This window comes from Heterodontus francisci, chromosome 1 (assembly GCF_036365525.1).
Source record: "Heterodontus francisci isolate sHetFra1 chromosome 1, sHetFra1.hap1, whole genome shotgun sequence".
NCBI classification, from domain to species: domain Eukaryota; kingdom Metazoa; phylum Chordata; class Chondrichthyes; order Heterodontiformes; family Heterodontidae; genus Heterodontus; species Heterodontus francisci.
In genome coordinates, this window is record NC_090371.1 from 184,463,163 (window position 1) to 184,480,595 (window position 17,433).

The 17,433-nt window shown below is 40.5% G+C and overlaps 1 protein-coding gene across 1 annotated transcript in view; it reads right to left on the reverse strand.

The window, feature by feature from the left end:
- Window positions 1-17,433, reverse strand: part of mettl14 (methyltransferase 14, N6-adenosine-methyltransferase non-catalytic subunit) — a 102,802-nt gene that overhangs the window by 60,365 nt on the left and 25,004 nt on the right. Inside the window, exons 3-4 of the mRNA XM_068039418.1 lie at window positions 6,905-6,992; window positions 3,065-3,142 (exon numbers count right to left, since the gene is read on the reverse strand). Coding sequence (XP_067895519.1) covers window positions 3,065-3,142; window positions 6,905-6,992 — 166 coding nt within the window. The remainder of the gene's footprint in view (window positions 1-3,064; window positions 3,143-6,904; window positions 6,993-17,433) is intronic.

The window sequence follows — 17,433 nt, forward strand, 5'->3', positions numbered from 1 at the left end:
GATGCCAACATCCCATGAAATAATGTTTAAAAAAAAAAAGTTTCGCTAGATTGATTCCAGGAATGAGGGGGTTGCCCAATAAAGAGATGAGCAGAATGGGCCTATGCTCTCTGCAGTTTAGAAGAATGAGAGGTGATCTCATTGAAATGTATAAAACTTCTGACAGGGTAGATGCTGAGAGGCCGTTTCCCTGGCTAAAGAGTCTAGAACTAGAAGGCATACTCTCAGGATGAAGTGATGGCAATTTCAGAGTGCGATGAGGAGAAATTTCTTCACTCAGATGGTTGTGGATCTTTGGAATTCTCAACTCCAGAAAGCTGTGGTTGCTCAGTTTTTGAGTATATTCAAAGCAGAGCTTGACAAGATTTTTGAACTCCAAGGAAAGCAAGGGATAAAGGGATCAGGTGGGAAAGTGGAGTTGGAGTTGAGGTTGAGGATTAGCCATGATCTTATTAAATGGCGGAGCAGGCTCGGGGCAGTGTGGTCCACTCCTGCTCTGATTTCTTACGTTCTTACATTCTAACTAACTGAATTAATTACACTAGATATTCCATCAAATGTTAGGCAGACCAAATTTCCAAAATACTTCAATGCATTCACTATACCACCTATACGTAAAATTAACTGAATGTAGCGCAAAAAAGCTAGTGTTAAGAAAGCCAATGCAGAAAAGTATTGCTGGAGTGCCATATACTTGCAGGAAGAGCTATTCTACCTTATTGGTCAAATACTTCCATAACTCACTGACAAATATCGTAAAAGTTGCATTTTAAGATTTACTTTGATTTACTCCTCCTCACTGTTTGCTTCGTACAATGGCATCTTGCCCGTAGTCTCCCCATTATTTTTAAGAACTAGCTGAGTTTGTACGTTAATTGCCTATTAAACTCACCACAGAATGTTAAATCTGGTAATTAACAGTACAATCACTTTTTTAACATGATAAGTGTTAAGACAATGCCAATCAACCTCTCCGGCCCAGAAATTTAACAGTTTATACTGTGAAGTCTCATTCCTTCAGGTGGTGAATGGTTCTTGGAGATTTTAAAAATACCAAGTTTAAATTTTACAATTTTTTCTCACTTTTCCTTTCCATCTTTTTTCTCTCTCAATCCAATTTTTTTCCCTCCTCTATACCTTTGATTCTAATTCATCCTCCTTCATAGTTATGCCCTGTTTCTTTCTCAATCCTTAAATCTCATTGATTGAGACAGACTGTTGGACCCACTGTTCACCGTGGTTCCAGATGGCCCGTTGTTCTCGCCATGCTGTTATCAGCTGACATTGCAGCAAGTTACATGGAAATTTTTTTTGAGTTTAACTTTGAGGGCACACCACGAGATGCCCTGCTCTGGCAAGATCTGACTCTATATTTTTAAACACACGAACAAATGGGGGGAAAAAATTGTTAACTTCAAACTAGAATGATGAACTATGTTCTTGCAACATTCGTAGCAATATTGTCAGTCTAAGTCTCTTCCAAGACTGTGGGTTTAAATACCACTGTAGGGCTTGCTGCCTTTAATCTAGACTGACAATATACCCAGAACTGCAGAAATGCTGCATTGTCAGAGTTAACATTCTTTAGAAGACAGGTTATACCGAGGTCCTGTCCAATTTATCAATTTGAAGAAAAAGGATTTCATCCAGTATCACTGCCAGCATTATTTCCTCTAACAGCATCAAATACTGATACACTTCATTAATCTCATTGTTGCTCATGCAGTCTTGCGGAGCACAAAATAGCTACTGTATTTGCATACATCAATTATTTGGGTACTTAAGTATTTCATTTTATGCACACTTTTAAGAAGTGATAAGCTACTATATAAATGTCCATTTGTAACATTTTAAGTTTTACCAGTATTGCCTGAGTAGAATTTTGTCAATGTAAATGGTTTTGTGCTATTAAATGCAGCATTTTTGACACCAAACTAAAGCCAGTAAACAAACTAAAGGTAGGGGCCTGGATGACTGGAAGTGGCCAGAGACACAGGCCAGCCAGACTGGTCTAGTTTGAGACAATGGGAATTACTAGGTTTGATGCAAAGTAATTCGCACTATTCTGATTGAATGATTTTTCATTCAATGCACCCTGCAGGGAAATGAACTCACCAGATAAAACAATGATACAAACCCTACAACCCATGAACTTTGCATTCCCCCAATTCTGGCCTCTTGTGCATCTCTGACTTCTTTCTCTGCCTTCAGCTGCCTCGGCCAGAAACTCAAATTCCTGTCCTATACAACTCCACCTTGCCATCCATCTCTCCTCCTGCAAGACTCCTTAAAACCTACCTCTGACCAAGCTTTTGGTCACTTGCCCTAATGTCTCCTCCTTTGGCTCAATGTCAATTTTTGTCCGATTACCCTCCTGTGAAATGTCTTGTGGTGTTTTACCATGTTAGTGGTGCTGCATAAATGTAAGTTGTTGCAATATTTGAATATATTCTTAACCAGACCTCAAGCTTTATTTAGAAAAAATATATATATTCTTATTCCTCATGTCTCTACATCCCTCCAATATTGTGATAGCAGGAGGGAAAGATGCAGACAGACACCATCATGACTGTTATTCTACTTCACTTTGCCTGGGAAACAAGTCAGGTTTGCGGGTGATGAAATAGCTCTGTTGTCATCTTTGTTTAACCTCATCCAAAAGAATTGGAGATGCCAATGCATCTACTTTTGTACTCTTTTGTTTAGGTTAAAAAGATTTTTAAAAATCTATTTTAAACTACATGTAAAACTAGCAGGCTTTGGGTGACCAAATTACCATCACAAGAGCTGCTACCATTACTACATTCTCAGAGCACCTGGGGTTGGGCAATAAATGTTGGCTTGACTGCATGGCCCACATCTTGTGAACATGTATTTTTATAAAAAGTATAGACACCAATATTACAATTAATGCCATTTAAGTAATACCACTCTTTCAAAAATAGACAAAGAGAAAATGTTAAATAAATTCACAAGTGCATGCAGCACTTTACATTGCTTGTAGCTTACTTTATTTTAGCAATATCCAATAGTGAAAAAAAATCCTGATCAAAGATGTACTTACCTTTAAGAATGTGCTGGAATCCTTATAGATTTCCTCATTATACTGCACCTCTGTTTCTTCTTCTTCCACTACTTCATCCTGCCAACACAATAAACATATTTATGAATACTGAAATAGATCCAAGATTCTTGGAGCAGCTTCCACTTAGAGGATTGACTGGGCTCACTTCTGCACATTTGTATCAGCCAGTTAGGATACCTTACTTGTATAGGCTGCAGAGAATATTTTGATCAAGATAAAATGTACCTTTCAGCTTTTCAATTTAAAATAAAATTAATATTCCTCAGACTTTTTTGAATCTCAAAATGTCCAAGGCCATTTCACATCTCCCTCTCTCCATATCCCTCTGGTCATGTCACTAATGAGGCATTTCAGAGAAGCTCCATGCATTTTAATGGCAAAACCACAACCACAGACCAACCTCAGGAAGCACTCTACCAGCTAGGTACACTACATAAAATTTAATCATTATCACAACATGAATGAGAGTTTCGACAAACGTTTTGATTTTTATAACTGTCCAGAATATTAAATTGGGCCTGCTTTCTGGTTGATTTAGGCCAGCATTTCCCAACAGTAATTGCTGGCTAGCCATAGGTGTGGTTACAATGACATCATTTTAGCCACAAGCACAAATTTCAGTAAAAAAAACCTTGCACGTACTCAAACAATGCAGGTATGTGTACTTCCCATGCACATTTGCTTAACATCTACCACCATTCAGTAACAAGTAAAGCACTCATTGATAAAGCATTCATAAACTCTGCTTTCCATCTTACTTTTTACCAACAAATGGACAAAAGTGTTCACGTACAACATGCATATGCCATTCAAGTATAAGCATGGCAAACACATGCTCAGTGCCTATTAACTACTGATTTACTAATCAAATGCAATTAGTCACATGTGGAAGTGGCTAATGTATTAGACAATACTGACTTAAGTTTCTTAAACTTAGTATATTTAAATCTGAAAAACAGTACAAGAAAAAGTGAAAACTAATTACTTTTTTGTAAGTATACATGGCAAATATCCGACATTAATATTTGGTTTAAGAAGTGTTTTAACTCAACAGTTTAATAATAAGCAATGTCGAGCTGATCAATGTGTTGCTGAAGTGTGGGATATATAGGAATGCTCCTTTTATTCCCCCTCATTACAAGAGGAATACAATGTCTTCAACTGCTGTATAGTATACATAACCATGAATTTGTCATGGACAACTGTCCACTTAAATAGATTAGTGGATTGGACAGATATATAATCAGTTGAAACTTAACAGAAAAGTGAGAGATACTACCTCTTGGAAGAAAGATGGAGAATATACAACCCATAGCAAAATGCTAAACAGGAATACAGGAGCAGAAACACAGATCTTTCAAGGGTGAGGACAAACTGATAAAGCTTCCAATAAAAAGATGATGGAACCTTGGGTTTCATAAATAAGGACACTGAGCTTAAAATTTACACCCATGAAAATCATTATTTGGGTTCCAGTTATTGCTTGGATGTCCTATTTAACAAAGGATGTTGCAATTATGGAGAGGGTACAATAAAGATTTATTGAGATGCTGCTAGAACAATGGGTATTAGTTACAAGTTGAGAATAGAAAAATAAACTTTATTGCAGCAGAGGTCAAGATTAGTAGCTGGCATTCAAAATTCTGAAAGGTTTTAATGAAGTAAACCAGAAAACCTATTTCCATTGGTCACCTGAGTTGGCAACTGGACAGCATACTGAAGATAAATAACAAAAAAAGAATAAATTAGAACACATTTATTTATGTATATATTTAGAACAGGAGATATCCTACAAAAACTGGTGGAATAAAACTAACTTTTAGAATGGAAATATATAGGCATATGAAGAAAATTAAATGTTGGAGAATGATACTAAGTGGTACTTTCATAGATTTAGCATGGGCCACATAGGCTGTAAAATTCTAAGAAACTGCGCTGAAAAGTTTCAAAGGAGAAATTCTACTGTTACTGGATTTTAAAAAAATAGGTGTGGCAAACATTCCTTGTATACCAAAAGCATTATAGAAAGCAGACACAAAGTAACTTCTAGCTAGTGGCTTTCATAATTAGAAATAAAAATAGACATTGATAGATACTGATAAAAACAATTCCTCCACACAGCAGCACATGCTTCAGGATGATTTTTCTTTAATTAAATTGTTAAAATTTATACCAAACACTTCCTGAAATTTGTGACTATTTTCCTTTGATTGCACACAGTAAATTTCATTCTGCAATTTCAGTGGGAATCGGGGGGAAATTCTCCACTGCCTGGAGTCAGACCTAACACAAAGGAAGATGGTTGTGGCTGTCAGAGGCCAGTCATCTCAGCCTAAGGACATTGTTGCACTAGTTCCTCTGGGTAGTGTCCTAGACCCAACCAATTTCAGCTGCTTCATCAATGGCCTTCCCTCCAGCGTAAGGAAGTGGGGATGTTCACTGATGATTGCAGTGTTCAGTTCCATTTGCAACTCCTCAGATAGCAAAGCAATCTGTACCCCATGCAACAAGTCAACACCACCACTCAGGCTCGATGATCTCCAACAAAAGAGTGTCTTACCGACAACTATAGACCTCCAATGATATTACCATAGCTGAAATCCCCAGAATTCAACATACTGGGGCAGGATCATCATTGACCAGCAACTTAACTGGAGCAACCATATAAATACTGCAGCTACAAGAGCAGGTCAGAGGGCGGATATCCTGTGGAGAGTAACTAACTTCCTGACTCTGCAAAGTCTGTCCAGCATCTACAAGGCAAAAGTCACAAGTGCGATGGAATACTCTCCACTTGCCTGGATGAGTGTGGCTTCAATGACACTCAAGAAGCTAGACACTATCCAGGAAAAAGCAGTCTGCTTGACTAGCGCCTCACCCACTACCTTAAACATTCACTCCCTACATCACCGGTACACTGTGTACTATCTACAAGATGCACTGCAACAACTTGCCAAAGCTTCTTTGATAGCACCTTCCAAACCCAGAACCTCTACTGTCTAGAAGTACAAGGGCAGCAGGTGCATGGGTACAGCATAATCTGCAAGTTCACCTCTAAGACACACACCATCCTGACTCAAATATATCAGTCAGCATCCTGGAACTCCCAATACCACAGACTGCAGCAGCTCACTGCTACCTTCTCGGGGACAATTAGGCATGGTCAATAGATGCTGGACTTGCCAGTAAAAACCCAAGTCCCATGAATAAATAATTTAAAAAAAAACACATTCAGGTAAAGTTACTCAATTTCAAATGAATACAACTCTAACAACAATAAACTAGGCTCGTATCTCAGTTCTGGCAATTTTAATTTTGCAGATGTTTTTAATGGGATATACATTTTGTGATGTCATGGGCAGCACAGTGGCTAGCACCGCAGCCTCACAGCTCCAGGGACCCGGGTTCGATTCTGGGTACTGCCTGTGCGGAGTTTGCAAGTTCTCCCTGCGACCGCGTGGGTTTTCGCCGGGTGCTCCGGTTTCCTCCCACAGCCAAAGACTTGCAGGTGATAGGTAAATTGGCCATTGTAAATTGCCCCTAGTGTAGGTAGGTGGTAGGGAATATGGGATTACTGTAGGGTTAGTATAAATGGGTGGTTGTTGGTCGGCACAGACTCGGTGGGCCAAAGGGCCTGTTTCAGTGCTGTATCTCTAAATAAAATAAAATAAAATAAGCTGAGCTATAAAGTTCTCCTGAAAATATTTCACAGCTTTTATTCAAATATTTCTGTCATATGGAATGGCCCAGATAAAATTGGACAGCATCTATGTCAAGTTTAGTTTGGGGATTAAAAAGACATTTCAGTGATGTAATTACTTTGTACTCTTCAAATTCTTCTTCACTAGCTTCCCCTTCTTCTGGAAATTTACGCTTGGTAGTCGGTGCAGATGTGTCATATGTTGCCCTAGAAGCATCAAACAAAACATTTTGTTGTTTAAAAAGGGATTAGTTGAAAGCAATTATCACAGATATAAGAATATTTCATTTACATGCACATGCAGAGCATACTACAGAAATAGTGTACAAGTAAACCAAATTGTGCTGGTTAGGCTCTAAAGTTTGCATTTGCATCATCCCTCTTATCGCTCCCCTATGAATTAATTTACACAAGTGAGTTATACTATCAAATATGTATTGCATTCTCTAAGTTAACAATTCTGCCAGAGTAAAATATTTTTGCTACAATAAATTATGGAGTTTAAACGACTGGGGACAAATGGAGCTTTAATATGGGATCAAAAGCTTTAATCCAAATACAAAATGCAATTGAAGGACAGGCCGGGTGGGAATGGGGGGGGGGGGGGGAGGGGGAGGGGCGTGGTTCTCAACAATGCTCCATTTTAATTAAAATTGATAAGTGCACATGATTTTCAGTACGCTGCCACATCCAAATTCTTGCAATTTGATCAACCCAAAAGCTCAATCTTAAATTGATCATGGATTTTTAACAAATGACCCCACCAGAGGAGTTTCCCAATATTAAAGCTACAGTCTCCATCAATCCATTGGAGAAATAAATTTTTCTTTTAAAAGTACTCACCAAAATAGTCTGCTCCTTTAAAAAAAGGAAACAAAAATGTATCATGATCTAATATTGTTGGGTTTTGACTAAATTGGACTTTTCTCACTAAAAAAAATGAAACTTTAACTAGAATATTCATCAACAAATATCTGCATACAAAGTTGCCCCATCGTTGGTGCATATTCTTGATGCATAATGACTGCAAATAGGGAAACAGGAAACAAAGCTTAATCCCAAATCTCTAATGAAGTGATTAAGCATTTTTACACATTCAAAAAGCTGATGGTGACAGAACTGTACTGAATTGTACCAAAGACTCAATTTGGTAACTTGCTTCAAATTTTTAGCTATGTTAAATGCAATTCCTCAAAAAAAAACTTTTGTTTCATAGGTAAATATGAAATACTTAATGCCAAATGTTAAGGAATTTTTAAAAAATCATAGAAAATTATTACTTATTCCTCCAAAGGCAACGCAAAACAAAATGCATTGGCTAACACGCTCCAAAAAAATCTTCTCCACACTGCTGAGATTTCCTTGATGCACGTCACTGTTAACTGTACCACTTTACTTTTTTTTAAACTACCAAATTCAATGAAAATTATGCAGGAATGCTGTTTTAGTTAAAGTTGAAGGAGACATATATAAGCACCATGTCAAGGTAAAGCAAAAGGTATTTTTTCCTAAATGATTTTTAGTGCTCAGAGGCAATTTATAGTATTGTTAGAAAATGAAACTTTTTCCAATTTTTGACAGTCAGCAGGACAGGATAGACTGTGCCTCAACCCCTACTTCAGAAAAACTAACACCACTGCACCAGATATTTCCATTTATCACAGTAAGCAAGCCTTATGGATTCTCTGAAAAAAGCTATTTTTAGCTAAATTATGGGATTTTTGTGCAGTGATTTTATGCCAATTAGAAACTGAGCTAAGACTAGATGTACTTATTTCACGTGGAACCATATAAACAGCACAACACATTCCAATTCAGACTAGATGCAGACCCTGGTCCCAAAACAATCCACCATTATGCCCAAGCATTTTTAATCCATTGTTAACTACGCTGTACATAAAATCAATCAAGAACAATAATGAAAAAAAGTTTATTTTCCCTTAAATATCATTCCTTTACTCTTTCCTCATGACTTAAGTGCTGATTTTTGATTTAGTATGGTCATTTGCACTAGCAGCAATCCAAAACTTGACCCAGTGACCTTAGATAGTCTGCACCCACAAAATTGTGTGTCATCATGCTATTCTGGCATAAAGTGCATCACATCTGCACCCAAATCTGCCTTCACCTAATTTCCATACACATTCTTTTTGGCTAGAATCACTGGGTAGTGACCAAAAACAGAAACCTGTGCGAAGGTTATTCCCCTCTCCAGGTCACAAAGCAGCCCTAATGCTTCTCTAGGCTAGTTAGTAAGCACATACCCCAAAATCAAACATGACCAAGTAAATGTTGTTAAAGCTTGCGTACAATCCTACTGAAACCAAGAAACATTCAAAACTGGAACAAACTATATGCATGGAAACAAATTTCACAAAAAAAGTGTTCGATTCTCTCTAGGACTCTCAACCACATTACTGTTAATTAAAGCTAGATTTTTATTACATCAAAGTTGCACATATGTGCATTTATCTACAGCTGTTAGTTTCATCTAGATGCAATAGAAAAATACTAAGTATGCCAAAATTTGTGGTATTTATCTCTCAGGCTATCCAAATAATTTATATGCATTAAGAATATTGGCACAAAAGTCATTATGCACTATTTCTGCCAAAAACTGGGAAACTTCTTGCAGATTGATCAACAACTAACTTGCATTTATATAGCGCCTTTAGCTTAAGAAAACATACCAATCCACCGCAGATAATTGCTATTAGAAATTTGAAAAATGTTCAGGCACTTTAGTGCATTACAATGATGTCGGCTGTTTAATTGAAAACTAAAAAAGGGAAGTAATGAAATTTGACACGATTTGCATTTTAATGTTGAGACATAAATTGCAGCTTTGTGATAAGAGCTACACAAATGACACAAGTGAACTGACTACCCACAAAATATAAACACAATAATACACAAGAACAGTTGTAGTTCTAAATCTCTGCAGCCTCAGATGACCTTGTACATATCTTATATTGTTTCTGCACTAACGTACTAAGCTGCTAATATATTTTAGGCCATTCAAGTTGTATTTGGCTCAATGCTACCATTATTTCATAACTACTAGGGCAAGAAAAAATGGCATATTTTAGATCGTTATAGATATAGAATAAATTCTCATGAAGGCATCTAAATCTAACACTAGGTTAAGCATCAAATAGAATTTAAGGGTGGGTGAGAGGGAAGATCCGTTTCATTAAAATGGACAAACTTAAAATTAGAATTTTTTTTTAAAACCCCTCCAGAAATTGAGTATTTGGTCATAATTACTCAAAAAGCACAGTTATAAAGGAAATTTTATTTTAGCACTGACAGGAATTGCTAATATTGTTGTAATGAACTGTTATTGCTTCAGTGCAGCTTATCCCCATCAGCTCTTTATATCAAACGCAGTGCTTACCAGCTTCATGATAAATGCAATTTTGATCTATACCTTTTCTTCACTCTGTTCAATCTCTATGCATCTAAAAACAGATAGTTTGCAGTTATAAAAATACTCATCTATACTATTTCAAACGAGTAAAAATTCTGAAACTATTGTGCGACTTCAAGAATAAAAAACTGACTATGAGGTCAGTTTAGCATTTGGTCTGACCATGCAAAATTAACTAACACTTTCCAGACCAATTCCATTGTATGCTGGATAGAAACAAGATTTGTCAATCCACTTACTGATGAAATAAAATTTTAACAAATTCTGTTAGTATATCAAGAGGTAAATTTACAACCAATAGTGCAAGTCCATTTTTCTATGAACAACAAGAAAAACAAGATTCTATCACCTGTAGGACTTGGGTTTCAATTCAGTTCCCAAAATGTCTAGGCAAAAACCTTCCCTGCAGGTTATAAGAACTCCAAGCAATATTGGGCTGGGCCAGCCTCAACCCCGTGTCTTGTGAAGGAGAGTCAACAGCCCAAAACTGGGCATAATTCAACATCAGATTGTCAGTCTTACTAATACTATTACCCTACCCTAAAATGGTACAAACAAGATGCATTAACTAATGCCAGCGTGCATGTTAAGTGCTTACGTGCAGTACTGCTCTGAATCACAATGTGAAACAAAGCACTGTATTTTGTCCAAGTGTAACTTGGCTGCACACATTGGGCTGGATTTAAAAGCTCGATGTCACTCCTGGTGGTGAGCTCAAAAATGGCCACCCACACGTGCGGTCCACACGCAAAGGAGCCGCCGCGATCTCCCATGCGGCGGCTCATTTAAATGGCTGGGGCAGCCCACCCCCCTCCAAATCACGTGGAGGGGCGCGGGCTGTCCGTCGCCGGCAATGGCGTCAGCTACCTGCGCGCAGGCACTGGCACCATTTTTAAAGGGCAGCCAGCCCTGCCAGAAAATTTGAATTTTTAAAGTTAACACCCCACCCCCCAAAATTTACAAAATAAAATTGCAACGCCCCATTCCAAACCCCCCAAAAAATTACATTAGGTATTTGCCCTTCCCCCTCCAAAACACTTACATTTTAAATCTGACCTTACCCCCCCACCCCACCCCCGCAGACTGCACAAAGTTTAAGCTTCACCCCTCCCCACCATCCCCTACTCATTACATTTATTTGACCCTGAAATCTTAACTCCTCCCCCCTCCCTACCAGCGTCATGCCGGCTTTCCCTAGATGGGGAATTGAAGGCGCAGGAGCATCTGCCGCCGGACTTAGAATTGCGGCGTGTCCGCCAGGAAAATTCAAGGTATTTTCGTTCAAATGTATTCATCTCTAATTTAAATAGCGAAATCGAGGTCTTGTCACCCAGCGACCGGGGGGCTACCATGGAGTCTTCCTGCTGCTGGGAGGAACTCTCACCACCCCCCCCAATCACCACCAAGCCCCCCCCCCCCCCCCCGCCAACTAGGGAGCCAGACGTTGCGGGTTTGGTAAAATCCAGCCTATAGTATCTACCCACAGCACAAATCTAAGTGCCAATGGGGCTGGGATTTTTCTGAGATAGCTATAGAGTAGTTTCAATGTATCACGTAACACTGGAATTGAGGATGCTGCATCGACTACAACTGTTGAAGTGATGCCTATATAACGTTATTCAACAACCAGATTACCACTTGAGTAAGACTTAGTAGAACCAGTGAAGCCAAAGGAGAATGCAATTCAGCAGCTCTATGCTTTGATTTTTATTTTAATTTGCACCACCATGGCTGTATATTCACGAAGCCATAAGCTTGGCTGGAGGGGAAAATAAATGTTACACTAGTACATGAGATATATTGTTGGGGCAGAGCAGAAGTAGCATCGATAGCCTACAAATAAAATTCAAATATTTACAAGGGAAAATGCAAAAACTTCATATTTCATACAATGAAAGTATTTCATATGCTGTCATTTGTAGGAAGAAGAGTGCTTAAGTACAGAGATGTTGTAATCATTCACTTTTATTTGAAATAATAGCATTTGCTGTTATAGAAACTGTAAAATAAAATTGACTTGATAAGCACATCAGCCAGTTTATTACAGACGGGGGGCCCTTCATGCTCTGAAATTATTGAATTCAATGTTCAGTCCGGCAGGCTGTAGCGTGCCTGATCGGTAAACGAGATGCTATTCCTTGAGCTTGCGCTCATGTTCACTGGAACACTGCAGCAAGCCCAGGACAGAGATGTGAGCATGAGAGCAGCGGGGTGTGTTGAAATGGCCAGCAACCATTTCAGGTACTCCTTTCAATGTAGTATACTGTATTCGCTGCTCACAATGTGGTCTCCTCTACATTGGGGAGACCAAACGCAGACTGGGTGAGCGCTTTGCGGAACACCTCCGCTCAGTCCGAAAGCATGACCCCGAGCTTCCGGTTGCTGGCCATTTCAACATTCGCCCCTGCTCTCATGCTCACATCTCTGTCCTGGAATTGCTGCAGTGTTCCAGTGAACATCAGCGCAAGCTCGAGGAACAGCATCTCATTTACCGATTAGGCACGCTATAGCCTGCCGGACTGAACATTGAATTCAATAATTTCAGAGCATGACGGATCCCCCATTTTACTTTTATTTTTACTTATTTTTTGTGTTTATTTTATTTTAGTTTGTTCAGTTTGTTTCTACTGTGCCTACCCACTGTTTTTTTTTCATGTTTATGCTTGTGGCTGTTCAGTTTTCAGTCCATTAACACCCGACCTATACTAATGCTTTGTCTTTCAGCACACTATTAAAGTATTGTTTGCCTTTGCTCCATGACCGTCTAGTCAGCTATTCTGTGACTTTGTCCTATCAACACCTTCTCTTTTGTTATTTCTTGTCCCACCCCCACTTTACTTTCTTAAAATCTTTTACATTTCTTATATCAGCCAGTTCTGAAGAAGGGTCACTGATCTAAAACGTTAATTCTGCTTCTCTCTCCACAGATGCTGCCAGACCTGCTGAGTATTTCCAGCATTTCCTGTTTTTATTTCTTCTTAAACCTTGTTCACTGTAGGAGACCTTTCGCTCTTGGGGTTCATGCGTCTTCAATGAGTCTTCAGTTCTGTGAGAAAGAGATGCTCTCAATCCAGCAGCAAACAGCTTTCGGAGCTCAAATTCAAAAAACTCCAACACCCAGTTAGCCATGTGACTAAACTGGTCTGACCACGTCTATTTGCGTATTCGGCCATTTTAGCAATTAACCTGGAATGCTAGCCTCTCCACCTTCAAAGTCTGGTAATCAAAAGTCCATTGTGGATTAAATTGGTTCAGGGAGTGGCCCCTTTGTCCTTTCCAAGCACTGTCCAGCACTACTATGCAAATGTATCTCCAGTCAGGCGCTTGACAACCCCTTGTAATAGGCCTTCTTTTCTTCCCAGCAACAATTTTAAAATTTAATGTCCATTTGGTAAAATATCTGTGCCCCATTCTTGGCAGGTGGGGGCCTACACGACATACACAAACACAATTATTTTGCAAGTGTTTTGTAAATATACCGGAGGTATATAAGATTTTTTTAAAAATCAACCTGGAAGCATATTTCAGAGTACTGAAAACAGGCAAATGTTGAGCCCAAACCAATAATGGTGGTGTGGGATGTGCAGCCAGCCAACCAGAGTTATAAAGTCAACCATGGCTCAATGACAAAAAAGCTCCAAACATGTGTACCTGTGCACAAAGTTCTGCTCCCAGGGTGCCTTATTCTTAAAATGGTAGAGAGAATGTAGAAGGACTTCAAAAGTTTGAAAATTTCTCAAGAGGCCCAATGGATCACCTGAGTATGTATAAAATGTGGTTTTTCACTAGGTTTGAGTTATGCTACATACGGTAAAGACTATTAGGATACTTGGATAATAATGATCTGATTGAACATAGTCAACACGGATTTATGAATGGCAAATCAGGTTTGACGAACCTGTTGGAGATTTCTGAGGATGTTTCTAACAGAACTGATAAAGGGGAGTGGGTGGACATAGTATACTTGGCTTTTCAGAAGGCTTTTGATAATGTCCCCCACAGGAGGTTGGTTAGCAAAATTAAAGCACGTGAGATAGGAGCGAATATACTGGCATGGATTAAGGATTGATTAACAGGCTGAAAACAGAGTAGGAATAAATGGGTCATTCTCGCATTTTCAGGCTTTGACCAGTAGGGTACCGCGAGTATCAGTACTTGGGCCCCAGCTGTTCACAATATATATCAACGATTTGGATTTGGGGACCAAATGTAATATTTAAAAGTTCATGGATGACACAAAAATAGGTAGGAATGTGTGTTGTGAGGAAGATGCAAAGCAGCTTCAAGGGGATTTGGACAAACTTTGAGAGTGGGCAAGCACGTGACAGATGGAAGATAATGCAGAAAAATGTGAGGTTATCCATTTAGGTAGGAGGAACAGATGCGCAGAATATTTCTTAAATGGTAAGAGATTAGAAAAAGTGTAGGTGTACAAAGGGATCTGGGTGTCATCGTCAATAAGTCACTGAAAGCTAACATACAGGTGCAACAAGCAATTAAGAAGGCTAATGGTGTGTTAGCCTTTATCGCAAGAAGATTTGAATACAGGAGTAGTGAAGTCTTGCTTTAATTGTATAGAACCTTGGTTAGATTGCACCTGGAGTACTGTGTGCAGTTTTGGTCCCCTTACCTTCGGAAGGATATTACTGCCATAGAGGGAGTGCAATGAAGGTTCACCAGACTTGTTCCCGGGATGGCGCGACTGTCCTTTGAATAGAAATTGAGGAAACTGGGCCAGTATTCTCTGGAGTTTTGAAGAATGAGAGGTGATCTGATTGAAACCTACAAAATACTTAAAGGGATAGACAGAGTCGATGCAGCTAAGATGTTTCCACTGGTTGGGGAGTCCAGAACCAGGGGACACAATTTCAAAATAAAGGGGAAGCCACTTAGGAAAGAGAGGAGGAGAAATGTCTTTACTCAGAGGGTGGTGAATCTTTGGAATTCTCTACCCCAGAGGGCTGTGGAAGCTCAGTCATTGACTATGTTTAAAGTAGAGAATGACAGATTTCTAAATACCAATGACATAAAGGCATATGGGGATTCTTTCTTTTTTCTTTTGGGCCTCCTTATCTCGAGAGACAATGGATACGCGCCTGGAGGTGGTCAGTGGTTTGTGAAGCAGCGCCTGGAGTGGCTATAAAGGCCAATTCTGGAGTGACAGGCTCTTCCACAGGTGCTGCAGAGAAATTTGTTTGTCGGGGCTGTTGCACAGTTGGCTCTCCCCTTGCGCCTCTGTCTTTTTTCCTGCCAACTACTAAGTCTCTTCGACTCGCCACAATTTAGCCCTGTCTTTATGGCTGCCCGCCAGCTCTGGCGAATGCTGGCAACTGACTCCCACGACTTGTGATCAATGTCACACGATTTCATGTCGCGTTTGCAGACGTCTTTATAGCGGAGACATGGACGGCCGGTGGGTCTGATACCAGTGGCGAGCTCGCTGTACAATGTGTCTTTGGGGATCCTGCCATCTTCCATGCGGCTCACATGGCCAAGCCATCTCAAGCGCCGCTGACTCAGTAGTGTGTATAAGCTGGGGGCGTTGGCCGCTTCAAGGACTTCTGTGTTGGAGATATAGTCCTGCCACCTGATGCCAAGTATTCTCCGAAGGCAGCGAAGATGGAATGAATTGAGACGTCGCTCTTGGCTGGCATACGTTGCCCAGGCCTCGCTGCCGTAGAGCAAGGTACTGAGGACACAGGCCTGATACACTCGGACTTTTGTGTTCCGTGTCAGTGCGCCATTTTCCCACACTCTCTTGGCCAGTCTGGACATAGCAGTGGAAGCCTTACCCCTGCGCTTGTTGATTTCTGCATCTAGAGACAGGTTACTGGTGATAGTTGAGCCTAGGTAGGTGAACTCTTGAACCACTTCCAGAGCGTGGTCGCCAATATTGATGGATGGAGCATTTCTGACGTCCTGCCCCATGATGCTCGTTTTCTTGAGGCTGATGGTTAGGACAAATTCATTGCAGGCAGACGCAAACCTGTCGATGAGACTCTGCAGGCACTCTTCAGTGTGAGATGTTAAAGCAGCATCGTCAGCAAAGAGGAGTTCTCTGATGAGGACTTTCCGTACTTTGGACTTCGCTCTTAGATGGGCACGGTTGAACAACCTGCCCCCTGATCTTGTGTGGAGGAAAATTCCTTCTTCAGAGGATTTGAACGCATGTGAAAGCAGCAGGGAGAAGAAAATCCCAAAAAGTGTGGGTGCGAGAACACAGCCCTGTTTCACACCACTCAGGATAGGAAAGGGCTCTGATGAGGAGCCACCATGTTGAATTGTGCCTTTCATATTGTCATGGAATGAGGTGATGATACTTAGTAGCTTTGGTGGACATCCGATCTTTTCTAGTAGTCTGAAGAGACCACGTCTGCTGACGAGGTCAAAGGCTTTGGTGAGATCAATGAAAGCAATGTAGAGGGGCATCTGTTGTTCACGGCATTTCTCCTGTACCTGACCAAGGGAGAACAGCACGTCAATGGTCGATCTCTCTGCACGAAAGCCACACTGTGCCTCAGGGTAGACGCGCTCGGCCAGCTTCTGGAGCCTGTTCAGAGCGACTCGAGCAAAGACTTTCCCCACTATGCTGAGCAGGGAGATTCCACGGTAGTTGTTGCAGTCACCGCGGTCACCTTTGTTTTTATAGAGGGTGATGATGTTGGCATCGCGCATGTCCTGGGGTACTGCTCCCTCGTCCCAGCACAGGCATAGCAGTTCATGTAGTGCTGAGAGTATAGCAGGCTTGGCACTCTTGATTATTTCAGGGGTAATGCTGTCCTTCCCAGGGGCTTTTCCGCTGGCTAGGGAATCAATGGCATCACTGAGTTCCGATTTGGTTGGCTGTATGTCCAGCTCATCCATGACTGGTAGAGGCTGGGCTGCATTGAGGGCAGTCTCAGTGACAGCATTCTCCCTGGAGTACAGTTCTAGGTAGTGCTCAACCCAGCGGTCCATCTGTTTGCGTTGGTCAGTGATTATGTCCCCCGATTTAGATTTGAGGGGGGCGATCTTCTTGATGGTTGGCCCAAGAGCTCTCTTCATGCCATCATACATTCCTCTGATGTTTCCGGTGTCTGAGGCCAGCTGAATATGACTGCATAGGTGTTGCCAGTAGTCGTTTGCGCAACGCCTAGCTGTTCTTTGTGCAGTACTTCTGGCTGCTTTAAGTGCTGCGGATGTTAAATCGCTGGGGGCTTTCTTGTAGTTCAACAGTGC